This window comes from Cuculus canorus, chromosome 13 (genome assembly GCF_017976375.1).
Source record: "Cuculus canorus isolate bCucCan1 chromosome 13, bCucCan1.pri, whole genome shotgun sequence".
In the NCBI taxonomy this organism is placed as follows: Eukaryota; Metazoa; Chordata; class Aves; order Cuculiformes; family Cuculidae; genus Cuculus; species Cuculus canorus.
The window spans coordinates 5,388,096-5,414,215 of record NC_071413.1 but is presented as its reverse complement, the minus strand read 5'-3'; the positions used below and the strand labels follow the sequence as shown (position 1 = coordinate 5,414,215).

The 26,120-nt window shown below is 50.5% G+C and overlaps 3 protein-coding genes across 7 annotated transcripts in view; 1 reads left to right on the top strand and 2 right to left on the bottom strand.

Annotated features, from left to right (window-relative positions):
• Positions 1-122: 122 nt before the first annotated feature.
• On the top strand, positions 123-5,302 carry CDT1 (chromatin licensing and DNA replication factor 1). Of its 2 annotated transcripts, none has more exons than XM_054078547.1 (10): positions 123-576; positions 1,019-1,183; positions 1,276-1,493; positions 1,878-2,072; positions 2,174-2,319; positions 2,617-2,720; positions 3,008-3,196; positions 3,609-3,743; positions 3,824-4,025; positions 4,118-5,302. In XM_054078547.1, exons 1-10 carry the CDS (start codon positions 244-246, stop codon positions 4,279-4,281), a joined length of 1,851 nt encoding a protein of 616 aa, XP_053934522.1. In that variant the 5' UTR covers positions 123-243; the 3' UTR covers positions 4,282-5,302. The 2 variants fall into 2 exon arrangements, with proteins under 2 accessions (XP_053934522.1, XP_053934521.1); XM_054078546.1 differs by having other exon boundaries at positions 1,875-2,072; positions 4,118-5,301.
• A 1,091-nt stretch (positions 5,303-6,393) lies between these two features.
• APRT (adenine phosphoribosyltransferase) lies at positions 6,394-10,633 on the bottom strand. The gene is made up of 5 exons (XM_054078549.1): positions 10,478-10,633; positions 9,953-10,056; positions 8,941-9,074; positions 7,931-8,009; positions 6,394-7,787 (listed from the first exon to the last, which is right to left on the bottom strand). Exons 1-5 carry the CDS (start codon positions 10,555-10,557, stop codon positions 7,645-7,647), a joined length of 540 nt encoding a protein of 179 aa, XP_053934524.1. The 5' UTR covers positions 10,558-10,633; the 3' UTR covers positions 6,394-7,644.
• The window catches only part of GALNS (galactosamine (N-acetyl)-6-sulfatase), a 54,418-nt gene continuing 38,335 nt past the window's right edge, over positions 10,038-26,120 (bottom strand). Inside the window, exons 13-17 of one of the 4 annotated variants that reach the window (XR_008452004.1) lie at positions 23,014-23,131; positions 16,954-19,654; positions 15,256-16,011; positions 13,275-13,393; positions 10,038-10,056 (exon numbers count right to left, since the gene is read on the bottom strand). Coding sequence is in view for 1 of the 4 variants with exons in the window: in XM_009563174.2 (XP_009561469.2) it covers positions 19,568-19,654; positions 23,014-23,131 (205 nt within the window). In the remaining 3 variants the exon portion in view is untranslated. The other 3 variants (XR_008452005.1, XM_009563174.2, XR_008452006.1) reach the window with 3 other exon arrangements.

The window sequence follows — 26,120 nt, the reverse complement described above, 5'->3', positions numbered from 1 at the left end:
CGGGGCTTCGGGCGCGCGGGTTCCCGCCAAGACCGCTGCCTTTGGCGCGCTGCGCGGGGGTTGCACGTGTCGGTGTGCCGGGACCACCGGGGCCACCGCCGGCTGCAGGGACAACCGGAACCACCGGGACCGCTACTGGGGCCACCATCGGCTGCTGGGACAAGCGAGACCACCGGGACCCGTACCGGGACCCGTACCGGGACCACCAGGACCGCCACGACCGCCACCGGTTCCGTCCCCGCCATGTCCCAGCTCCGCGTCACCGACTATTTTGGCCGCACGAAAGCGGCACCCGGAGCGCCGGCCAAGCGCGGTGCCCGCCGGCTGAAGGCCGCCCCCGCCAGTCCCCCGGTGCCCCGGGAGGAGGAGGAGGAGGGGGGCCCCGCTGTGCCCCCGCTGCCCGCCTCGCCGCGCACCCCGTCCCACGGGGGCTGCCCGGGGCCGCGGGGCCGCGCGGGCAAGAAGCGGGGCCGCGCCGAGATGGAAGCGGAGCTGCCGCCGGGGAACCGGCCCGGGAAGGCGGCGCGGAGGAGGCTGGAGATGGACCGGGGCGAAGAGCCGGGGCCGCCGGCGGCGGTAGGGCAGCTACCGAGGGGGGGAGGTGTAAAACCGGGGGATTAGGCTCCGGAGCAGCCCCTTGGGGGCTTGACCCCCATCCCCAATGCGGATACCCCTAGGGCTCATCCTGATGCAGACCCTCCCCCATTTTTCTGATGCAGCCCTCCCCTAAGGGTTCAACCCCTTTCCCCGGTACAGCTCCCCCCAGATTTGTCCCCCATCTGATGCTGGCTTCCCCTCTCCTCCCCCCCAATCAGGGCTTGCTCCTTGCCCCTCGTGCCCTAGTGCCGCCTCCCTGTGGCTCCCCAAAGCACAAAGCTATGGTTGGACTCCATGATCCAGTGTGTCCTTTCCAGCCTGGTGATTCTATGATTCTATGGGGAGAGGACGGGGTGGGGGGCCCGGTGGGTGGGTTCCCCTGTCCCTGGGCAGCCTCTAATGCTCCTCTGCTCTCTTGCAGACCACCAGCCTGTCGCCTCCAGCCCCAGCTCGGCCGCCAACACCGCCCACGCTGAACCTGGCAGTGCCCCCTCCGTCCAGTGCCACCCGCTCCCCCAGCCAGGGGCAGGAGCAGGGGGCACAGCCTGGCACAGCGTCCCCCGGAACACCCAGGCGCCTGCAGCGGGTAAGGGATGAGCCTGGCTTTCTGCTCTCATGTTTTGTGTTTCCGGTTGTTGCGTTAGCCCTGCTCTGAGCGTGTGCCCCTTCCCCACCCAGGAGGACATGGCTGCGCTGCAGTGCCGCCTGCAGAAGGTGAAGGCGCTGGCCCAGCTGCCACCTGTCCCTGCCGCGGCCAGCACCCAACTGCGGAGCCACCTGGAGAAAGTGCGACAACTGGAGCTGCGGATCCGCAAGAAGAAAGAGGAAAGAAGAGCCACGCTGGCAGCACAGCCATCCGGGGACACCGGGCTGGCAGCTCCTGCGGCAGAAGCCGGGTGAGGAGCAGCTTTGATGGGAAAGCTGGGTGTCCCAGTGACTGCTGTCCCTGTTCTGCTGCTCTGTTCTGCAAGGGTCTTCCCTCCTCCGTGAGAGGGCGTGAGGACCCTCTGGGAGCAAAGTAAAACTCAAATGTGGTCCGAGCCGCTCTGCCTCTGCCATTGGGGCTGTGGCATCCATGTCCCCAGAACATGGAAGGTGGATGATGTGACCCAGGTCCTAGCACAGCTTGCTTAGAGAAGGTCTTCCCTAAACAGGGTGGGCATGTAGCTTCTGGGCTCTGAGGTGAGCCCTGTGGGCAGTGGGGCTCTTCCAGCGTGGTGTTCACCATGCTTGGTGGCTGTTGTGTGCAGGAGACCCTGACCCCTCTTCTTCCCCAGCAGTGAGAAGTCCCCTGCGTACCAGCGGTTCCACACCCTCGCACAGGACCTTCCCCCGGGGCTTACGCTGCCCTACAAGTTCAGGGTGCTGGCAGAAATATTCCGCAGCGTGGACACCATCGCTGGGATGCTCTTCAACCGTTCTGAGACCATCACCTTTGCAAAGGTCAAGCAGGGCGTGCAGGACATGATGCGCAGGTAAGTTGGCAGTGGCTATTTTGGGGTCCCAGCTGAAGCTATTGGGGCCGATGCCCTGGTATCAGCCCTTGGTTTTCCCAACCTCTTGGGTGCTGTTGCAGGCAGTTTGAGGAGCACCACATGGGGCAGATCAAGGCCGTGTACCCCACCTCGTACAGGCTGCGCCAAGAAAAGAACATCCCCACCTTTGGCAACGGCATGAAGAAGACTGACTACCAACTCACGCTAGAGCCGGTGCTGGGGGAAGGTATGTGTGGCTTGGAGGGGCCCCCAGGAGTTGGGGTGTGTTTGGTCCTGGCTGGGATCACCAAATCCCCAGGGATGTTCTCTGCTTGGTCCATTAAGTAATCATCTGATGCGTGAGGGCCTGAGTGTGTTGTGGAAAACACTTGGGGCGAGTGAGGGGACGATAGGGCAGCAATTCTGGCAGCAACTCGGCCCCACAGTGGGGCTCTGATCCTGTCCCTCCTGATGCTTTTGAGGTTTGATCCCTGTTGCGGCGTTGCAGTGATGTTGTAGGTGATGCTCATGTCTCTCCTTGCAGAGGAGAAAGTGGATGGCCGCCCGCACTTGTCAGCGTCGCGCTTGCTGCAGCGCAGGAAGGAGTTCAACCGCAACCTGGTGAACATCGTCAAGCAGCACCACAAGGTGAGGCACCTTGGCACCCTCTGCTTTTGGGGTCTGGGTTCGCGATCCAGAGAAGCGGGTGAAAGGAGCGGGCTGGCATCCAGGCTGAAAGACGTTGCTGGTTGCTGTGGGATGCTTTTGGCGGGCAGGCATGGCGGGAGGGTGGCAGCTGGAATCTCTCCTGGCTCAGAATTTTCCCCCAGGGCAGCTGCCATGTGTTGCCAAGCTGTGCTGGGAGTGCAGGGCAACGGATGGTTCCTCCATACGTGGCCTGCAGGTACCATGATACAGCTTTTACCCCTCTCCAGGCATTCCTGGCTGCCCTCAACCCTCCTATGGTGGTGCCAGAGGAGAAGCTGACCCGTTGGCATCCCCGCTTCAATGTGGATGAGGTGCCAGACGTCAGCCCGGCAGAGCTGCCGCAGCCACCCCAGGAAGACAGGCCCAGCACGGCTCAGGAGGTGCTGAGCAGCGCTCGGGGGATGCTCACCCCCAAGGTGAGTCAGGACTGGAGTCTGGCTCCATCTGTGGCTTGCAGACCTAAAAACTTGCAGTCTCTGTGGAAAGGTGTTTCAGATGGGGGTCGGGAAGAGGATCATTTTGGTGCCACAGGACTCTGAGCACTGTAAGACGTAGGCAGGTGGGGACACAAGCCTGGCTGTGATGCTGCAGGTTGTAGTGTAGCACTGGTTTCAGGCTAGAGGAGCCATCAGTAGTGACTTTAGGGCTGGGAGGGGAGACGAAGCACCCCAAGCTGTCCTTGTACAGGCAGGGATGGGTCAGACACTGGGGTGGGAGTGCTGGGCTGCAGGGTTGGGGCGGGGGCGGTGGAGGGGAAACTTTTCCTTCCTCCAGGATGAGTTGCTCCCAGCTGTAACCCAACTCCTCCTCCTTCTTCCATATGAGTAGATGGAAAAAGCTCTCGCCAACCTGGCCTTAAGAAGCGCTGAAGCCGGTGCGGGGGAACCAGTGGTTTCCAAAGCACCGTCTCCTGCCAGCACCTCCAGTGCTTTGAAGGGGGTGTCCCAGGCTCTGCTCGACAGGGTGAGTAATTCAATCCTGGCTGTGATGCTGGTGCTGGGAGAAACTTGCCTGTGTCTCACCCATCTTCTCTGCTCCCCAAGATCCGGGCGAAGGAGGCTCAGAAGCTGCAGGCGCTGATGACGCGAGATCCACGGCAGGAGGAGCGGCTCACCATGCTGGGACGGCTGCCGGCCATGGCCCGCATCCTGCGCAATGTCTTCGTGGCCGAGAAGAAGCAGGCACTGACTATGGAGGTGGCTTGTGCACGCATGTCTGATAGCTACGATGTACAGATGCCTCCTGGTAGGAAAGCAGGGATGGTCTCACCGGTGCGGGAGGGTTCTTGGCAGGAGGAAGGAGCTGAGCTCTGACCCAACAGCTGCCTTTCTTTGCAGGTGAGATGGAGAAACACTTGCGCCTCTTTGCAGAGCTGCTGCCTGACTGGGTAGGAATCCACACCATCAGGACAGATATCTACATCAAACTGGATAAGGGGAAGGACCTCACCCTCATCACAGAGAGACTCAACAAGGCAGTGAAGGAGGCAGAAGCCCTCTGAGCCCTCTAAGGCTCAAGATTCTCCTTGTGCAATCTCTTCTAAACGTAGCAAATCCTGACTGCTCCAGGGATTGGTGTGGGCTGACAGGAGGATCATCCTCGGGGATGTCTGAGGAAGAGCAAAATCCCTTAACTTAATCCCTTTTTCAAGGTCCATGAGGACCATGGCTCCCCTAACCTTGAAGTTGAAGGCAGGCAGTCCTGGGTCCTAGGATGACGATGCAAGCGGTGAAGAGGAGCCCATAACCTCTTCTTGGCTTTGCTGTGCTCTCCTCAAGGTTTGATGCAGAAGGTTTCTTCCATGAACTGGGTCTTGGTGGGGTGGAGGCAGAACTGAGCAGAATGAGAGGGTTGACAGGCAGAAAGGAGTGAGAAAAAGTCGCAAATTGATGGAGTTTTAGGCCCTGTTCCGTTTTTAAGGGAGGGAAAATGCATCTCCAGCACTCGCTGGAAACAACTACAGAACTTGTCAAAACATATTTGTATTAAATGTTTTAAATATAGCTGACTTGTGTTAACCCAGCGTTCTTCCTCCGAGAGCTGCCTGTCTGTGCTGTGTTAGCACCGTGGTTCTCCATGGCAATTGGCACCGGCCGGCACACGCAGGGAAGGGCTGGGTCATCATCCAGCTCCTGGAGAAAGACTTACTGGAAAAAGTGAGCGTGAATTTGCAGGGAACTGAATGCAGCTTTTGTAACTAGGGCCTGTGGAGCAGCTCCCATAGGGAGAGGAGCAGGCAGGGCCGGGGAGGCTGCAGGTGGGCTTTTTCCCAGGGGAAAACGTGGGTCACTGGGCTGAAGTGGCTTGGGAAGAGGGACAAAGAGAGTGCTGATTGCTGCAGAGGTGCCAGCCTGGCCCAGTGCCTGCTGCAGGGGAGGAGGCACTGCGTGGGCACACCTTGCACCGCTTTCTGAGCCAAACTCGGCTGATTTTAGCTTGGGACATCAGGGACTCACACAGAAAGGTCCTTCATCTGTCTGCACAGGGGACCACGCTGGCCAGGGAAGCCTCCCTATGGGATGCAGCAGCCTCGGTGGTCCCCACAGCCCTGCCTGAAGGAGCTGGCATACCCTCCTCCTCTTCTTCCTCCTCCTCCAGGACTTTCTTGCTGCTGTACAGGCCAGTTGGCTGGCAGTGCTGGAAGGAGGTGAACTGCTTTCCAGGCAGGAGGGTTTAAACCCAGGCTGGAGGCTGGAAGGAGGCACAAGGCTGGGCTCTGGGTGCAGCCTGGGCTCTGGGCCACGCTGAATGGCCTCAGCACGGCCGAGAGGAGCTGCTTTCAGCAGCTTGGCAGGCACACGCACGTCCCAGGAGAGCTCCCAGCGAGCTCCTGTTCAGCTGCTTGGGACAAAAATCTTCCTCCTGCCTGGAAGCCACCCCTCACAGCCTTGTCTCTGTGAGTAATTACATCAACGGTTGCTCGCAGCCTGGCCCACTCGAAGGCACCGTCCCTGGGTTCCCTGATGTCACCCCTTGGCCCTGCACACAGCCAGCTCTGGCACTGGCAGGGTTTACACTCGCTTCCATGCAGCTGCTTTCCACGGCTCTTTGGGGTGGAACTAATTTTTCCCTTCTCTAGCTCACAGCAGGGACCCTCTCCTTGTGCCAAGTATGCGTGTGAGGCGCTGCCTCCCTTGGCTCAGGGGCTGGCTGTGAAAACAAGTGCCCTGGGGTAGGTTTCTCCCAGGGGAATGGTGTTTCTCAGTGCACGCTGAGCAGCACTGAAGTGGCTTTTCAGGAAATGGTGATAAAAATAGCTGTAATAGTTCTTTCAAATTTAAGGGCAGGGTGTGTGGCATCCCTACACCCTGGATGGGGAGGGTGAGCTGAGCTGTGGGGGCTTGGTCTGCACTCCCACCAGCACCAGCCACTACCACAGCAACCCAGCACCAGCCTGGGTGCCCCCCTCCCGCTACAGGTTGGTGCCAAGCATGGAGAAAAGATACCTGAACTGCTCGGTCCTGGCTAGGCGATTCCTTCCAAGCATTTAGGGTGGCAAAGGGGAACTCGCACCACAGCCCTCAGCTCTCCACTGACAGCCTGGGTTTGGAGGAAGACACTCGCAAAGGTAATTGATGGCTTCAGATACTGCAAGAACAGCTCTGAGAGAGTTTAGAAAAAGTAAAAATAAGTCAACATTTTATTTCATCAATGAGTTGAGGCCCTGCTCAGCCAGGGACCCAGCCCCTATGTTTTCAGGCATGTCAAAGTTTTGGCACAGTGAGTTTTAGCTACTTTTGTGACCAAACTGAGCTGTGCTATAGGGAACATCTCCAACCTCTACTTCACCCATGACACAACCTGAGTGAGACACTGCAGCTCAGCTGCAAGCATAACACCTTTTCTTTCTTTCCTGTGGCCTTATCTGATACCAAATACACAAAGAAGAATGGGGATTCAAACTGGTGGTGTCCTTTCAGCATCCTGATGCTCCAAGGGGAACACAGCAGAGGGAAGTCAGCAGCAGAGGGAGTCAGAAGTGTTGCAGCAGGTGGGGAACTTGTGCTAAACAAAAGCTGCTGGAGCTGCAGTCTTTGGTAGGTGCCCATGCTGCTGCCCAGCTGTCTGCTACTTCTCATGACGTAGACTGCTCCGTTTTGCAGACTCCACTGCTAAGAACTACTCTGGACTAAAGGAAGGCAGGTGGCTTACTACAACAGAGACCTTCAGCATCCTGCGGTCTCAAGGGAAGGAGACCGGAAACCAAGCTGCAAGCTGACATTGTGTTTGAGCTCCTCTAAACCAGCGACCTCTGTTGTATTGTCAGTGGCTGTCTCCTGACTTCAGCACGCAGGGCTGGGCAGGCACTTAATTCTCCTTAACAAGCGCGACCTTAATGTAAAAGTAACCTATTAGGGTGTGAAAAACAGCAGAGAGCAACCAGACAATCCTCTGAGATCAAGTACAGAGGAATTTATCCCTTAGAAAAATCTTGTGCCCATCTTCTGTGTTTCTTTGTCAAACTTTTAATGGGTTCCTAGGAGGCTGAGAAGGCGCAGCTCAACCGAAGGAAAATGCTGGGCCCCCAAAACTCTCAGATCTCTCCTCCCTCAGCTGCACTGTTTTTTCACTTTGGTCTCCTAAAAAATACAATACTTAGTGAAGCTGCATCTTGGTCTCCATCCCTCAAAACAATCAAGCTGTTCCTTCTTCCCAAAAGGATGAACTGCAAAAAGAATCCTTACACTCATCACACCTTAATCTGTGGCTTGGAAAATAAATGGGACGTGATTGTATAGCATCTGGCCAGGATCAAAACTGTAGGTTCCCCCCATTCCCACCCCCTCATGACAGCAAGAATCACTGAATAAAGCCCTAACTCATACACAGCTCACGGCGTGCATTCTCTTCTCCCAGCTCCTTCTCAGTCGAACTGCAGCAGAGAGTAGAAAGGGATGCAGTTGAGTTTTTCCGACCCTTTCAGGAGTTTTAACTCTATGACCACCAGGCACTCCAGGACTTCAGCCTTCAGCCTCTTCATCAGCTCGCTGGCCGCACACATGGTACCTGCGCAATACAGAGGTTAAGCAAAACCACTGTTACTTAAGGAGCAGTGCTGAGGTTAGCTTCAAACCCCACGGCTGCTCCTGCTGCCACCAGCGCACGTGCACGTGGGTTACACGTGCTCTAATGCTTTCTGCTTCCCTCACCTCCAGTTGCAAGCAAGTCATCTACAATAACTACTTTTTGTCCCGGTTCCACGGCATCACTCTGGATTTCAAGTTCAGCCTGCAGGGTGGAAAGAGTAACTTCATTTTAGTTTTACCTTGCAGAGAAACAAAACCCTTCACAAACTGCTAACACAGGGTGGAACACAGACAAGTCTTCAGCGAGATCAACCTTAACACTCAGCACCTAAAACCCCAAACCACATGTACTCCAGCTACAGGGGAGTGCCACGGAAATACACAGCGTGTCAGGCGATTGCTGGGCCAACCCTCTGGAACGTCGAGATCCTGAACATTCATCAAGTGAGTTATAGTCCCATTGTGAAACATTATCCCGCAGCAGTTCTCCAGTGGGGAAAATCTCCTGTAATGCATTGGGCTGGAGCGCTCTGCCTTGACGACACCATCAAACCAGATCCAAACCGTCACAGGCACATCCTGTGTCAGATGAACTTGTCCTGTGCAGGGGTTGGCCCAAACAATCCTCATAAATCATACCTAGATTTGCTGTTTCTGGCTGCCATTAGTCACCAGCGGTAGCGTGTTACTAAGCTCACACCTCTGCTCTTTAATCAGAGAGGCTGTGGTGTTAGGAGGCAAGCGCTCTGTTTTGAAGCCATGCAAGAAAGGCATTTACTTATAGCACTTACTGGAAGAGTGGGAAACACACTCCGTGTTCATGCTCCTGAATTCAAGCCAAAGAAAGCAATTTAGCACCAAGTCTTATCACCGCCCACAAACATCAGAGTGCGGCTCACCGACACCAGCCACGTGTCCGTGGCTCAGTGAGGGAGCTGCTGTACCACGGCACAGCGCAACTCAGAGCTGCTCCTGAAGCTTGCGCCAAGCCAGGCTGCCCGTGGCATCAGCACTGGCTGCAAAACCCTGCTTGGGGACCACCCCGCTGCTTTTATCATCCCATCCCCTCGCTGCATCCCCCCCTGCCCTCCAGCAGCCAGCATGAAAAGTCTCTTCTCCTCCCCAGGCGTTACCTTGCCATACTCAAGGGTGTAGGAGACTGACTCCGTTGGACCTGGAAGCTTCCCCTTCTTCCGTATCAGGATGAAGCCGATTCCCAGTCTCTGAGCCAGAGGGGGGCCTATGAGGAAGCCGCGGGAGTCCAGGCCTGGAGGGAGCAGAGCAGCACCCATACTCAGATCAGAGCGATTCCACTGGTGGTGTCTTTGCACAATACCCCACGTTTCCCCTCCCGTGTTCAGAGGTGGGGTCTTGAGAAGCAATTTGCTCTTACAGTCATTTCTATGGGCTGAAAACACACACCACCCTCCTGCACTGCCTGTGCTCACCAAGATGTGCTGCTGATGGCAGAGGCACCACAGACATCCCTCAATCAGCCCATTTCAGCTCCTCTCTAGCTTTCCCTCTTAGAGATAAGCTCAGCTAAACCCCAGTATCAGTTTGGCCACACAGCCAGGGACTTTGCACCTCCGGGGAACCAACTTCAATTATCATGAAGCACTTGGACCAGGTCTGGTCTAGGCTCCTTGAACTTTGGACTATCGTCCAGCCCAAGCAGTGCCTTCCTAAGCACTTTCTCAGCCTCCTTAATATGCGTGTTGCAACATGTTATCACCACAAAGGCTTTTTCTGAGAAGGAAAACACGCTGGAACAGGGTCTGCCTGCAAACGGACCGTGTGAGACCTTACAGGCATGGCTGTAAGACTTTATGTCAAGACTTTCAGTACTCCCTGACTCTTTTATTAATGACAAAAGCAATGAACCAAGAAATTGGCACTGAATTATCATCAGATGGCATCTGCAATATCGCAAACTGGTATTTCAGGAAACTACAAAAGGAAGTTAAGGGTATAACCTGTCCCGATGGTAACGTCCGATAGAGGCCAGCATCCGGGTGATTATAATGTCCAAGGGCTACAGTATTTCCTGCCCCATTAGCAGAAGTCTCTCCACGCCTCCTGCCCGGGCAGCCTGTGCACACGGTGCTCTGCACTGGCCTTAGCAATGTTTCAACCAACACTCACCTGCAATATAGTCGATTTTGGGGAAAGATGCCCTCAAATGATCTTCCAGAAGATCAATCAAAGTCCTGAAAGCTACAGGATCCTTCAGCAAGGGGCTGATATCACTGCAAAGAGAGGGAGAGCAGTTAGTGGGTTGTCTGGCTCCCACGAGTGCACCCGTGCAAGCTCCTAAACCCAGGGGAAGTGGGTCCTGCCTTGTGCAGACAGGAGCGGCCAAAGTGAAGGATGGGAGCAGAGTGGATGGAGAGGTGCTGGCAGCAAGCCCCTGCCCTTTCCCCATCTCCATCCCTGTTTCCATTCACATCCTTGTCTCCAACTCCACCTCATCCCCACCCCATTCTGCAGCCCCATCCCATTCCCCATTGCTACCCTTGCCCCATCTCCGTGCCCCGCCCCATCCCATCTCATTCCCCGGCCCTATCTCCATCCAATTCCCCATCCCATGCCCCAACCCCATCCTCATTCCATTCTCCATCCCCATCCCATTCCCCATCCCGTGCCCCATCCCATCCATCCCGCCCGCACCGGAACACCACTCCGGGCACCGGGAAGTCCGGGAAGGACCGCACACGGTCCCGCACCCTCCGCAGCCGCTCCTCGCCCATGTCCGCCCCGCTCTGCGCAGCCGCCGCGCACCCACACTGCGCATCCCCCGCCGGGCGGGGCTCCCGCCTGCACCGCCCCGAGCGGGGAATGCTACCGGGGGAAGGGAGCTCCTGCAGCCCCGCGCGCGGAGAACCGGCACGTCGGGGGCGTGGAGCGCCAGTCCCCTTGGTGCATGGAACTCTGGTACCCTCCAGGCATGGAGCACCAGTCCCCCCGATGCATGGAGCTCGGATCCCCGTAATGAGTGGAGCTCTGGTACCCCCAGGCATGGAGCACGGATCCCCGCAATGCATGGAGCTCTGGTACCCCCAGGCATGGAGCTCTGATCCCTGCAATGCATGGAGCTCTGGTACCCCCAGGCATGGAGCTCTGATCCCTGCAATGCATGGAGCTCTGGTACCCCCAGGCATGGAGCACGGATCCCCACAATACATGGAGCTCTGATACCCCCAGGCAAGGAGCCCCAAAGCCCTGGTGCATGGAGCTCTGGCACTTTGGGGCTCGAAGCCCTGACCCCCTCAGTGCATGGAGCTCCAGTGCCCCATGCATGGAACTCTGGCACTTTGGGGCACAGAGTCTGACCTCCCCTGATGCATGGAGCTCTGGCACCCCAGAGCCTCCTGTGCATGGAGGTCTGGTAACCTCCTTTGTGGAGCACTGATGCCTCAGTGTGTGGGACCCCAGTCCCCTCGATGCATGGAGCCCTGATTCTCAGGGCATGGAGCTCTGGTACCCCAATGCTCAGTGCCGATCTCCTCAGTGCACAGTGCCCTGCTACTCTGGAGCATGGAGCTCTGGCACACGGAACACAGGTACCCCAACTCCACAGCACCCCAGAACCTCAAGGCAGGGAGCCCCAGTACCTCGATGCACGCTGCCCCACCATGCAGAGTGCTCTGTACCATGCTGCACAGAGCCTGGGTACCCCCACAGCGCGGAGCCCTGGTACCCCAGTGCACAGAGCCCCAGTCTTCATCCTGAAGAATGCTCTTGTACCTGCAGCATGTGGACCTGTATTTCCCCAGTGCACAGAGCCCTGGGACCTGCCTTACCCCAGCCATCTTCAGAAAAAGGGGTCCCACGCCCACAAGTTACACTTCTACCCTTGTCCACCACTGCCCAGCACCTTGCATAGGTAGCAAGCTTGTTAGGACTAAATTATTTCCCACTTTTCTGTTCCTCATCACCTCTTGTGAACCCCTGCAATCGCATTTCATGTTTGTTAAAACCGTTGGCTTGGATTACCCTCCTGGGGGATGATAACACAGCCAGTCGGAGTGCCCTCATCCTGGGCTAACAGCTCAGCAGCTCCTGGTGTCGCTCATTCATGCAGCAGGTCAGGGAGCTCTCAGACAGCTCCTATCTCCCATCGCCTGACGGGCACATAGCCATTTGCCCACGGAAAATTCATTGTGCTCTGGGGATGAACTGCTGAATGAGTACAGATCTCCTCTTCTGCTAGCAAATACGGCTTGGACCTGGTTCAAATGCATCTGGGTACAACCTCCTGCAGAAACCAAAGGCAGTTCCAGCAAGCAACACCCCTGGCCGAGCTCAGTGCCTGCTGGTGACAGCTGGGATAGGAACAGCTTCAGCTCCACACCCTCCAGAGAGCCATTAGGGCTCATCTTTGAGGCTTCTGACACTTTGCCAGCAGCTCTCCAGGTATTTTGCAGTGATTTGATGAGCACCCTGTGCACTGGGTGCTCGGGGCTGCAGCAGCCTGGTAACTAATGAAGAGCTGCTTTCTCCTACTCTTGCTTGATCCATCGCTCCCAACAGCCCTATGGGTCCTTCCTGCTACGAGAAGTGGCTCTCACACCGGAGGAGCAGCCAACGGGAAGGGAAGCTGGTCTCCTCTCCAGCTTAGCCGTGATGGGCTCATATGCACAGCATGGCTTGAGAGACACCCGATTCTGCCTGCACCACAGCATCCAACACAACCTGTGTCGTTGTGTAGTTCCCTGTGCTTGGCGAAAACCCTCGGGAATCATTTGCTCTGAATTCTGAATCCTCCACTGCTTTATTTTATTCCTGCTTTATCTATAGACAGCAAAAGACATCTGTTTAATGGGTGTCTGCCTGAGGTGCAAAGGGAGACAAGCTGAAGGCCAGTGTAAAGGTTGCTCCCCTTCTTGTTAAGCTCTCTATTGCCAGAGACAGCCTGCACAGGAGGTCAACGTGTCTCCTTTCACAACCATTCCCTTACAGACTAAGATTTTCCCTGAAGTCAGTTTATCTTTTTGGCACCAGAAAAATCCTCTCTAGCAGTTGTTCCAGTGAAGTAAACATGGACAAAAAAACATAGTCTTCCACTGAAACAGGCGCTTCACAGCACCCTCACTCCCTCAGATGAGCTGGAAGAGTTTCTTTTGTGACCTTACCAACCAAGACAGCAGACAATGAGCTATTCCAGCAACTCCTTCCTGGTGGAGGAAGCAATGGAATTTATCTGCCTACCCATGGAAATCCGCAGGAGGTGGGAGAGAGCTCCTTTGCAGTTTGCCTGTGGTGCAAACACCCAGCACCCCTGTCTGCTGCCTCTCACTAATGGAGGAGCTGTAACTTGGGGTCTTCAGAACACTTTTCTGGTTTGTGACCCTCCTACACAATTACCACTGTTCAAAGCAGAAGACACCACACATTTTTCTTGAGGCTAAGCGAGGTTCCCAGTCCCCTCACGCCAACTGAGCCCAGGCAAACCAGCAACTCTCACCAGAACAAGCTGCCAAGCGCTCCCACCAGTCCCTTCGCGTGCAGCAGTCTGGTGAAGAAGCAGCTGGAGGGATCACTCCTCCTCTGATGCAGGATCAGGCCTCTTAGACACCACCAGTTCTGCCAGGAAGAGCATAAATGTTACACCAAAATGGACTACCACTGATACAGCTGCCAGAAACTATGCCACACGCCAGCTTGGGTTTGAAAAACAACATTTCTCACTGTTCTGTCAGAACTTCACCTCATTAATTCTCCTTTTCAAAGGATATGGATTGCACCTACCAGTACAGACTGGTTTTTAGTGTCCAAAGTAAATTAGTTTTCCCTGTTATTGTTCAACCTTTCAAACAACAGTGCTGACTCCTACTGCAATTTCCATCCGAAAAGAACTTTCCTAGGATCACTTTCCAAATGTGATGTCAAAGGACTTAGCCTCTGGAATATCAGCGAGGAGGTTTCTCAACATCCGCTTGCAGCTCAGAGAAGTTTAGGGCTGTTCTGTGCCTGGCGGAGGAACCACGCCTCAGATCTGGACCCCGCAGCGGCTGTTGTAGCAGGGGGACACTGGCTTTGCCTCTCTTTTGGACACAGAAGTAACCAGTGATTTAAAAGTGCTTTGAAAGCTTGGTAAGAGAGATGTTATTAGCTGGTGAACATAGAAATGGGGGAGTATAAGAGCTTGAGAGCTCGCTCTAATCAGCTTAACCAGGCAATTAGAAGAGCTGTGCTGAGCATGGAAGTTTCTGTTCCGTTAAGGATTTTAAAACTTCAGTGTGAAGTGGAACAAAATGCCCAAAATTTCAACATACCCACAAGGGGAAATGAGACCTAAAATTTCCTTTCAAATCCACTGGAACGTTTCATTTCAATTTCAGCTTTAGAAACACATGCACTTTAAACCCATTTTTTTAAAAATAGATTTGAAATATCTTATTTCAACAGCAGAAGAATGCAGTTCCCCAGCCAGCTCCCTGGGCTCAGGACCGAAGCATCCATACTGAAAAACGAGCTAGTTTTGTCCCCCCCGAAAGAGGCAAAAGCGTTGCGAACCAGCTCTGCCCTTCCACAGCATCCTTGTTCGCACAGAGCTAAGCCCAGCATCTCCTGCTCACTGCAGCAGGATAGATCAGGCTCTTGGAGAGGACAGAAACCCCTTCTCTTTTGGGCCAGCCTGGTGAGCCGGGAGGGGATTTTGAGTTCAATCCAGAGCGAATGGATTCGGCATACATTCCTCACTGCTTGCAAGCAGGCCAATGGGCTTTTCAAGCCTGATCCCTCTCAGATGGGAATCGTGCTACCAACCTACATATCGCCCAGAAGGGTATTAAGTGACTCCAGGAGGGACAAAGGCATAGAGGGCTGCCAGACTGCCTCTCTTGAGAAGCTGGATGGAAGAGGTTTTTTTCACTCCTGAGAGACCACAGGCTTTTGGCTAGGGATCCACTTTTATCTAGGATGTATATAATCCAAACTCGACTTCGAGCAACAAAAACATTATAAATGGTGGAAGGAGAAATAAAGAAAACGGGCAAATGGAGTCTTTTCCTGGTGTTTAAAATAGCCAATTTCCAAAGCAAAAAAAGTTCTTCCCTTACAACTGTTCTCAAAAACTAACAGCTTAACTCAAGAGGTACCGCTGTGTCGCCTTCTGATAACACACGAAAACCTCACATCGAGTACTATCAGAAAACAAAAGCAAAAGTCTATTTCCAAGTATTGTAACTGTTAAGAGAAATGAAAAACAAGCCACTCTAACTGCAAAGCAGTTACTTGGATACTGAACAAGTGCTCAAGAGCAGCTCTTGGAGAGTACAGGTGCACATACTTTGTAGTTTCCCAGTGCTGAGTACAACAGCAAGATGCCCAGGGAGAGATTTCTCCCCTAGCTGTGCTGAAGAGGCTGCAGGTAATTCCGCAGACAATAAACTGTCTCCCAGCACTGCCTTCCCCTCCAAAGCCCCAATTCAAACCATTCTCACCTTCAAAAGGTCCTTCTTCAGCTGCTGAAATTATTTTGCATGACTGCAATGATGTCCTTACTGCAAAAACCAACATTCTCCAACATTCAGGAGATCCTCATTTCATCCACTTCACTTTATGTGAAACCAGGAAGCTTTTGGAAGCTGTTCACCATGTTTGGATAAGGCTTGACATGGCAGGTATTGAGAACTGCCAGCTTCCACATGCCAGCGAGTGTCCCAAGTTCAACAGCCTCCTTCTCAGCGATATTAGTTCCAGTTTCTTTAGTAAAAGCCCACTATCATCCTCAGCACTTGCCCAAAAACTCGGTCCCCAGACACAGTGTGATGTTATATTAGCAAATACGTGGGTATCACTTGCTCTCGTCCCGAACTTGCCCATTTTCACTTTTAATGCTGTGTTCCTTGGCTTCCCATTTGAAATGCAGAGGCATGTTATCTTTCATCACTGCACTCAATACAGTTTGCAGGGCATTAACCTTGACTCTAAGTGTTTGGAATTGATCTTCTGGTTTCCAATTCCAGTGTGCAGATCCCCAAATTGTTGGTCCACAGAGACTAATTTGCCACCGAAATAATCCATTTGTCGCCGCAGGATTTTAAATCAAGGCTCCATTTTTGCAGCCATAGACTGTAAATGCAGTAGGACTTTTTTTCCACGATTATTAGTTACATCAATTTCAGAAGCTTCTCTGCATGGAAGGTCGGATGATAACACAGCCTCAGGGGCAGAGCAGGGAGACTTGAGAGGGTAGGCTAATTGGAAATTAAAGGCAAGAAAGAAATTCCTTGGACTCTTAGCCCAAGCAGATATTAAGCTTTCAGCACTTAGCAGGCATATTTAAATATAAAGAAACATTACATAGCAGCAGTCTTTAAGACATCATCTTTCCTTTAGCTCTTAGTCTTGCAGCTCGAGAAAGGAAGCCACCAACAAACCAGCTCCGCTGCTGCAGGTCCCTGACCGGCCAGTAAACCCCACCAAACCCACCTCTCTGTCAACTGCCACTGCACACACAACCCCAGGCAGGTCCCAAAGGCAGCCTTGGCAAAACCATCCCCTGCCCCAGTATGGGCAGTTTGCAAAACCAGGCTGCTGTCACATAGACCGACTTTAGATCAGCGAGCCAGGATAATTAGGGCAGATGTGGTAATACACGCCGGCTGCTTTGTGATCCAAGGCATGTATCGGTGTTTTTGAGCTGCCCCACACTATTGCTGCAGGCTGGCAGCGCTCATCCCTGTGGCCACGCTGATGGATGCAGCCTCACCCGCTCTCCACATCGGCCTCTGAATTGCACTCGGGCAGTTGTGTGGGCTGGGAAATTGATCCACGTTAAAAATAATACAGGGAAAACAAAACAAGCTATTTTTAACCCAAGTCAGTCCCATGATCTGGAATGCGTATCTGTGAGACTGTCCCAAAGCAAGGTGTTATTCAGTTGTCTTACAGGTGCGCACAGACAAATCGTATAATGCATTTCTGATAAATTAGTTTATTTTTCTTCATTAATTCTTCATCTCACGACTTTAAAATCTGTACATCTTTGGGAAATATATTGATCTAAAATTCTTCCTGGCTATCCAGCTGTAAAACTACTACTCTTATTTAAAGTGTTAGAGTCTTCACATTAAGCTTTGTTCTTTTCTAATAAATGGACACAAAGTAGACAATAAACAGACATCAAGTCAACTCACTTATAGCAGCCAGCTTTCCAGTGCAAAGTTTCCTTCCAGTATCTATGCTCTGAGAGATTACTCCGATGAGGAATGAGGATTTTGTATGCTGGGTAACCTGACAAACACCATGTGCGCTAAGAACAGGATGGCTTGTCCAAGCAAGTTACACAGCTCGGGGAAAAGCAGTATCATCAAAATCGCAAGCTTTGGAAGAGTAAAGAACAAAGTGGCAGCCAGGCAGGTAGGTGACACGGGGTAGCAGGCATCCAGTAAGCTCACGATGCACATACTGCAAGTGCTTTGAACTGAACATGTCCAGGCTAGCGCTCAGACGATGAGCAGTGATCCTGTGATGTGACCTTTCAAAAGCAGCATGTAGAAAGAAAAAGCACTGTTTCAGTTCGCAGCAGACATGTTCACTATTTGAGGGCTGACAAAGACTTTCAGGGAGTTGCAGTGAGAGACTCCCTCCTCTGGTGGTATCTTGATCTGCTGATAATCACAGAATCATAGAATGGTTTAAGTTGTAAGAGACCTTAAAGATCATCTAATCTCAACCCACTTCCAAGGACAGGAACACATCCACCAGACCAGGATGTTCAAGGCCCCATCCAGCCTGGGTGTGAACACCTCCAGGGATGGGGCATCCACAACTTCCCTGGGCAACCTGGGCCAGTGCCTCACCACCCTCATCATGGACTTGCAGGGCTCTGAACAATTCTAGGGGACAGAAGCACTAAAGCAGAGGTGGACCAGACCCAGAAAATGGAAAGTTACGGGTTTTGTCCAGCCTCCTGTGCTGACAGATGCACACAACTGCTGCAGAGCCTCCTGCCAGTCCTTCTCACATGACATCACTGAAGAACAGGCTGATTAGGTTTTTTTAAGACTTGAGCTATCCACACTATGTCAAAACAAGGAGAATTGTTATGGATGAACTGAAAATGCTTTGATATCCTGGAAGGACAATTAGGACCATCATAAGGCAGCAAAGACATTTGGACTGTAAACAGATGCCATTTGCAGATGTGCAAACAGAGAGATTCAGAGGCTCTGCCAGCCGATGAAATGCTGGCTGTGATTTCTGGTAGGTGGAAGAGTAAGAGCTGACTCAAGCGCTGTTCTTATTGCAATCTTATAGGATTATCCAGCTTCATGAGATATACAGTAGGAATTACTGTGGAGGGGATTACAGGTAGCATAAACCGTGGGAACGGAGAGAAGGAGAGCATTTGGGATTACAGTGAGGGTAAGAACAAGCAGCTGAGGAGCCTGTAACAGGCAGCAGCACAGCAGTTACCACAGAAGCAGAGCTCTCAACTCATCTCAAGCCAGCCCCAAGCTTTACTTGGGAAGGAAGTAGGGCTATTTACAGGTATAAAGTAGTTTGACTTCCCCAAGGTAGCACAATGCCATGCCAAGAGCGCACAGGTAGTGTATGAAACACTGGAGGGGTAGAAGTGGAGCTGTTGGTTGTGCAAACAGCATTTCGGGGATGCTTCTAACTACCCCCCTGAAGCCCCATGGTAACCTTCCTCAGCTCTGTTCTAGACACATTTGTTAGCAATCGTGAAGGGCGTGAAATAGGCTCAAAAGCAGATGGGAAATTCGCAATGTGAAATTGTGCAAAGGATAGGCATTTACCATGAACTCTTTTTAAAGAAGTGCTACACCCAGGCTGTGGAAAGTTTGCACAAGGAGAATTCCTCAGAGAGCACACACTGGAAACGGGGTCAAGAGTTAACATCTGATGTAAACGGGCATTTATGAGCCTGCAGTTGGCTGGGCCCAGATCATGAGACCAGAAGCGTAACTTAAACCATATTTGGACCCAGATTTTTGGAAATGAAGAAAACCCCATAAATGAACAACTGATGCCCAGTGTCCTAAGAATATCCTGCACACCATCAATGAGGCAATACTTACATGAGCACTGTTTTCAAATTTCTTTATACTACTACCTAAGGAATGTTTGCAGCTACAGATGGAAGGCAAAGCTGTTCTCCTCCGTGGAGCCAGCCCCTCTGTTGAGAACAGGAGGGAGCGCTTGTTTGCACCCAGCGATGCACAGCAGCAGTCTGGGCTGTACAGCTGCACCCAGTACTCACAAGCTTAGGAAGAAAGGGAAAACAAGTTGGTGCCCGAAGAGTTCACAATGGAAACCAAATGTTAAAACAACAAGTTACAGGCAAACAAAACAAAGGCAGTTTGGGCAGGGCTTTCTGGCTGCTGCAAGTTTCCTGAACTTTCCCCATGGCTGCTGTTGGGGCATCCTAACGAGCAATGATTTGAGAGTAGGTTGGGTGGAAGAAGCAAGAGGAAAGGTGCATCCATGACATTTCTGAGGTGACAGCAGAGTTCTGGTTGTCCAGAGAGCTTTTACAGTTGAAACAGTCTGCACTGAAAAGTTACCATTTACGGAAACAACTGAAACAGCACAAGTGTATAGGCTAAACCCTGAGCACCAGCAATATAAACACTGGCCCTTTTGGAAGAGCAAATGATGATATCATACATACATCACACCCTTCCTGTGTAAACAGGAGTGCCAACATGAGAAGACATGCACTGTAAACTGTATGTCCGGCTGGTTATAGCTTTTCTGTGTAGCTCTTGAGGACTGCAGGGAAGATCAATGAGGCCAAAAGCACTTCTTAGGATCAGACTTAGGCGGTGTCAGGCACCTCCCTAGCTTCTCACAGCCTGGGGGAGACCAATTCTGTTAAAAACAAAGAAAAAACATACAGAAAAACGATTCACGCCAAGTATTTGCTAAGCCCTGTACCCTAACCCACATCTTTTCATTTTCACAAAGACGGTCTTACGTCCTGCTTGAAAAATGAAACCCCTCTTGCAGCTGATGCTCCTGGACTCATCAACTTTCCAACTCCAAATACTATTCAAAAAAAGCTTCAGGAAAGATAACAAATTCTTCTGCAGTAGATGATTCCCTCTTCTGGGATGGGATACAGTGCTCTCTCCTGTACAAATACAGTCTGATGGGACTCTGGTGACCTTCCTCTCTTTCTTGGAGCAACCAGGCCATGAGGTTTTGGGGAAAACTCCCACTTTCCTGGGATCCAGAAAAGAGTTCTTATTCTTAGTACTAAGATATCCATGCACTTTCTTGAGGAAAGAAGAAAAAAGCAACAGAAGGCCAAGGGTGTGAGAGAGATAAGAATGCCTGTATTTTAATGAGCATTTTGATGGATGAATTCATGAACAGATGGAGTAGGAGGCATTTATGAGACAACTACTTCAGTGCATGCAGACCAAAACCATTTGGCTCTCTTGTTTCCATGTTTCTTGAACTCCCTTTCTCCAGCATGCATGCAACAGAGAAACGATGTCAGCAAGGAAAACCACTGCAAACCTCAGCTTCCAAAGGGATTAATGAAGGAAGGAGTTTGGATAAAAACTTTTTCAATCTCATAGGGTTATTGTCACCTAAAATTTGGGAGTGCAGTAACATGAGGTTACAATTCCTATTCTGCTTTCAGAAATCTTTGTGTTCATTCTCTGTCTCTTCTTCTCAAAGTCTGTCCATCCATGGGAGATTCCTGCTATAGCCCATTGAAAGTCAGTGCAGCTCTGACCAATTGCCTTTGATTACTACCCTTGAAATCATTCATGTTTTCTTGGAATTAAATTCCTACAGAGTAAAAGAAAAGCTTAACCCCAGAAAAAATGCCAGAGCAGGTTTCTATTCCATACAGCCGACAACAGATGGCAGTGAGACACCAGCTATGACTGTAGAAAGAGCAGACCACAGAGGGGAGCTTTGGCGGAAGGCACCTCACTCCACTATAAGCTCCAGATGGTTTCAGAACAATGAATGCTGCTTCCTAAATCTGTTTCTCAATTTTAAAATGCGCAAGCACTGCTGGAAATTTCAGATGCTTGACCACTCTGTAGAGGTAACAAGAGATCCAAAGAAACAAACAAAATGTTTGTTCTTCTGAAAAAAACCCAAACAAATTGTATCTGCAAGTCAGCTTTCCTGGATCTGTGCTTGAAACGCTGAGAGCCCTGAGGACACCATGTGTGCTGCAAGTCAAACACGCAGTCAAGCCAGCACAGCTCCACTGCACGGAGTAATTTCTCCTACACTTCCATAGGAGGGAAACACAGCAGAACCTGCTCTACAAGCAGCTTCATCTGCACTGCTGGTGGGATACACCACAGATGGGCCAACAAACACTTCCCCTACTCAGGAGGGCTGACGCTGCTGCGCTTACATCAATCCCAAGACTGCAGTAGCTACAAAACCATCCATCTGCTTTGTTCATGGATAAGTAAAGACAATCCTTCTCCTCTGTCACAGAAAGGATATTAAATACTGATATCAAATAAATAAGTGACAGAATTTAGAAGGTAGTGTTGGGCATAGTAGTAGTAGATGATATCTATCTCCTCGCATCCTCTGAAGACAGATTTAGGGCCCAGTCAGTCCCAGCAATACTATCACTCGAAAAAGAATTGTTAAGCTTCATTTCTCATCTCAAAAGGCAATAATACAGTAACTGTTTATTTAGCTTTGTGACTGTGTAACTAGCCTGCTAGGAGTTTACACAGAATAGAAAAAAGTGTAAAAAAGCTTCCAGCTGGGATTTGAACATTTCTCCTGGGACCAGAATACCCCCTAGTTCACCAGAGAAGGTTTTTTTTGCCTCAGACAGCCTGAATGATCTGGTTTGAGCCTGGCCAAGCATTGAGGCATCCGTTAGCTGCCTCCGCTCATAGACTATGCGGCCATAACTGGGTTTGGCCAAGCCCCGGACACTGCCGTGGCCAAAGCAGAAATGGCAGCCCATGGTCTACAGAACTTCTACCCAGCTGAGATAGAACAAGGCACGTTTGGGGAAAAGACTGACTCCCAATAGTCCCAAGGAGAGGGCTATGTTATGGGACGAAGTACAGGACCTCTAGTCCAGCACTGTTTCCATTAAACAACACAAGGACACTGTTGACAATCAGATGTTTTCAGCGCACCTAAACACACTGCCCCGGGGTAGCCACAGAACAGCACAGTGTACCTACAATTTATGAACCACTGCTGGAGCTGCAGTTAGCACAGAAGAAATGCCTTTCCAGTGAAGGTCTCTGGCAGCAGCCAGGCACTGGGGAGACTGCCTGATCCCAAAAGGTCCCAGAGGAGCAAAGAACAGTGTTTAATAAAGGAAAAGTTGAATAATAAAATAAAATAACACAGAAAGAAACAATAGCCCTTCAAATATTTTCCCTACTTAACATCCAAAATAAAAAGATGTTACAAAGCTAAAAAAGATCTTTGCTTTCTTATTAAGGAGACATAGCTCCACATTTTGTACTTATCTCTCTGTCTGGAGACAGACTCTAAGCAGCAGGTACTGACTGTTTGTTTCAGAAGATTATTTCAGCATCAGATCTTGCCTGTTACTATTTTGTGTCAGTCTACAGGCACATTCCCTTAGTGTAACACACTCTTGTCATCTGACAACTTAACCTCCTACAAACTATCCAGTTTCTTTGCTGGGTTCTCAACAAACCAAGCAGCATTTGACAGGAAAACCAAACTGTAACTTTTCAACAGGCAACTTGAAACAGAAAACAGAATTGAAAATTTTTGTCATGTGTCAAGCCATAAAGACTTGGGAAAAGTCAGGAGTGGGTGGAATTGGAGGAGAGTGAGCAACACCCAAGATATGCCCCCCAACACTATAAAAATAGCCACTGTCCCAGTCCCACCACTCAAAACACAAAAGACTTTTGAGATTAGCAGAAGAGGATCAGAAAGGAGAAGGATCTAAAGGTGTAGATACTGTGGTATCTCTAAGAAAGGAAGCCACAGAGTTTATCATAGCATGCTCGTATTTTCCAGAATTAACTCCACTCACTCTGTCTAAGCACCCCTGTACCACCATGTTCTACAGGTAACAAACAGCTCTTTCTTTCATGGGATGGCCAGACAGTCCTTCAAATGGAGAAGCATGCATCTCTTTTCCATCCCTTCCCAGCATTAACTGACGTTTTTAAAGGCTTTACAATATATACTTTAAGCTAAGAATTCTCGGATGTATTTATATGTTAACCACTCACCATGACGGCCTTGTCACACACATTAAGCTGTGGCTCCCCTGGCACCAGGGTGGTTTTGTGCTGCTGGACAACAAAATATATTTGCTGCATAACCCTTTGGTATTCATCGCTGGCAAAACTAGAACGTGAAAAAAATACAGAAGTTATTAGTGGGGCACAGTATCGTTACAGTGTCTGCATCACTAAGCTAGGTTAGAAGACTTTTTCTGGGCTACAGTGAAGCACAAGAGCACATAAACATGCAGTTGACACTAATTGCCCACAGGTCTGTAGAGGGATGAAACATCTGGCCTGATAGAGTCCAACCTGGCTGGGCCTGGAGGCTGAGACGCTCTGCTTAGGGCAGCAAGGATGGCAGACAGCCTGCCCTGCCCAGTGAAGGAGCACATGGCTCCTGGCAGATCACCTCTCAGCATGGGGCTTCGGCTTTGAAAAAAGCTAGTGTCAGTGGGCCAAAATTCATCATTTCAAGCACATGTTGATTCCCAAGGTGGATCTCACCGGCAAAGGTTGCGCGTACACAGAAGGGCACTTCTGGGGTTGTCCTCAACCTGTGCCCTAAACGATTATCAAGGGACACTTCCTAGACACAGGACAAACACCTTGCCAGACACGTTAGTCCATAAACAAGTCTGCTGTGACGATCCTTCCAGTGTGTCACACAAGAGGTCACCCAGCTCTCTGCTCGTTCATCCTCTACTCTTTCAAGTGTTTTTCTGAAACACGTGCAGCACACAGAGGCATTTATTGTAGGGAAATGAAGGCAATGCCAATGCTTTGTTTTTCAAGAGTGTTCTCAAATGAAGAATTTCAAACACTACTGTGGGCTAGTAAAATCTCACAATCACCAAGTAAGTTGAACTAATATTATGCAAACAGGAAGATGGAGAAGAAGAATAGAAGCAACTTGTCCAAGACAAGAATACCTCCTTCATTTCGCAACATCCACCCCAGGGTTCTGCCCCATCTACATTCTTCCATTACAGCTTTATTATTCCAAGCTGGGACCCATCTGTTATGCTCCAAGCCCTCATACAGGGTTATAAATTACTAGATTTTTATCCACTCGATTACTCCAGTAGGTACTTGTTTAAGTGGTTCAGGGTGCACTTCACTAATACTTCAAGTATTTCTAAAATGGAGAATTACTACCCAATGATCTCATTTTGTCCACAGCATTAAGAGTCACTTAAAAAAAGGAGAGCGGCCAAGTTGCTTCTGAAGATAAAAGAAACAATGCAGCTCGGTTCTGACCTCAGGCTCCCTTTGCTTACCGTCCAAGCTGGCCACCAGCCCCACACTCCAGCTAATTTCCTTCTTTGAAAAACAATCACATTTTGAAGCCCAGTAATGTGCCAACAGTTTCCAGTAAACCCTATAAATATCACAACTCGGCAACCATCCAAGAGAGAAGCTGATTGTGGGAATGGGCCTGAGCTTTGCTGATAGAGAACCGGAAGGGAATTTGAAATGACAAACTCGAGCAAACTAATCTGTTGCTCTCACACCCAGCTAGCTGTATCCTGGTGGAGAGGCTATCACCAGGACCACCCTGATACTCAGACTCTTCTTGCAGAGTTCTCGAATTTGCCTGCTCCTCTCCTCACGCATCCCCTTTCGGCTCTCACAGCAGTCACTCCTGTGCTGCCCCAAAGACTGCTGAAAACAGGGTGCAGGCAGAAGCTTGGGAGTTGCCAAAGACACCTCTGACTCACCCCCGGTGAGGACACTCAAGGCAGCAATCACTTGGCTCAATAAGTGTTGCATCCTGGTGGCACAATGGCTTTTCAGTTTGGCGAGATTTTATCTGGAAGCCCTCTGGTCGCATTTCAAGTGCATAGGATTGCCAGCCCAGGCAGCATGCTTGAAAAAAATCAAAGCAGTTTTTTTTTTTAAGAGGTGGAGAGGGTTTAAAGCTAACCTGTGCTGACACACAGACGACAAGAGAACCTGCGCACAGAGAGAAAACGCTTCAAAGACAAACACACCAAGGGAATCTGCCTAAAAGGCAAGAGCCAGGCATGCACACAACATGCTGGACATCTGAGCCGAGACTGGACGAAACAGGGGAGCCAAAAACATTTTAAAGCCTATGCACTCCAGTGCTGAAAATTGAGATGAAATGCAGTTTAGGGAGATGCATGTATTTCAGTGTTTTAGATTTCTAATGCACCTATTGTGCCAGGATCTGAAAGCTCTTCCAAACCCGAGCTAATCACACTTTATTAAGATCCTCATATTAAGGATTAGTATGAATTAATACATATTTTAATCAATTGTTAGAGTCTAACAGATACTCTAGATATCAAATCATTTAATGCCTCCTCCTGCTGCTCTTGTAACTATCAAATGTGTTTATTTCTGCCACATACTTATGTCATCTCTCCAGCATTTAAGATCTTTTGCAAGTGGACCTGTAAGATAAAATGTTGCTGCTAACTAATTAAACTCCACAGCATCTTTGCAAATATTTAAGTGCTAAAGAGATAACCTAATTTCATCCATCGAATCAGCTTTTCATACATGGGATTCCAAATTAGCAATAATCTGGACAGACCAGTAGAAAACACAGCTGTGCTCTGGCTGAAAGATAAACAATATGTTGTCAGGACTGCTGCTTTTTGCTCCAAATATGCCAGTCCTGTTGCAATAAAAAAAAAAAAAAAAAATCTTTTTGCTATAATCTTAACCACTGCGTTTATCCGCAGCATTGTTGCTCATTAGCAACCTAAGACATGTGAATGCCGCAGCCTAAGAAAGTAGGCTCGAGTCATTTAAATCATCTTCTTGCTTTAATTCCCATGTTCAGGACACTCCAGGCTTTTTCAGCTAGCTCAGCAGTGACAGGAAATCTTGGCCTAACCTCAGCTCCTGGTGGTTTTGAACTGCTCTCCCCTGCAGCTTCTATACTTTTAGATTATTTCAGCATTTAGCATAGGCCAAATGACTTCCCCAAAAGCCTCGCATGCATAAAAGACTCACACTTCTCACATAAGCACAAAGCTGGCTAACGCTAAAGAATGTGTATAGATTATGCTCCAAGTTGTACCACTAACCTATAAACCTTGTCTCAGTAGGGCTTAACACGCTCTTAAGCTGGCTAAACC

Excerpts from the sequence above, each read along its gene's own strand:
- CDT1 (XM_054078546.1), top strand. The coding sequence starts at position 244 with ATGTCCCAGCTCCGCGTCACCGACTATTTTGGCCGCACGAAAGCGGCA. Across the intron at positions 2,320-2,616 it reads AGAGCCGGTGCTGGGGGAAG|AGGAGAAAGTGGATGGCCGC; the intron begins GTATGTGTGGCT and ends CTCTCCTTGCAG. Across the intron at positions 4,026-4,117 it reads CGATGTACAGATGCCTCCTG|GTGAGATGGAGAAACACTTG; the intron begins GTAGGAAAGCAG and ends CTTTCTTTGCAG.
- APRT (XM_054078549.1), bottom strand. The coding sequence starts at position 10,557 with ATGGGCGAGGAGCGGCTGCGGAGGGTGCGGGACCGTGTGCGGTCCTTC. Across the intron at positions 10,057-10,477 it reads GTGCCCGGAGTGGTGTTCCG|TGATATCAGCCCCTTGCTGA; the intron begins GTGCGGGCGGGA and ends CTCTCTTTGCAG. Across the intron at positions 8,010-8,940 it reads ACACCCTTGAGTATGGCAAG|GCTGAACTTGAAATCCAGAG; the intron begins GTAACGCCTGGG and ends TCCACCCTGCAG.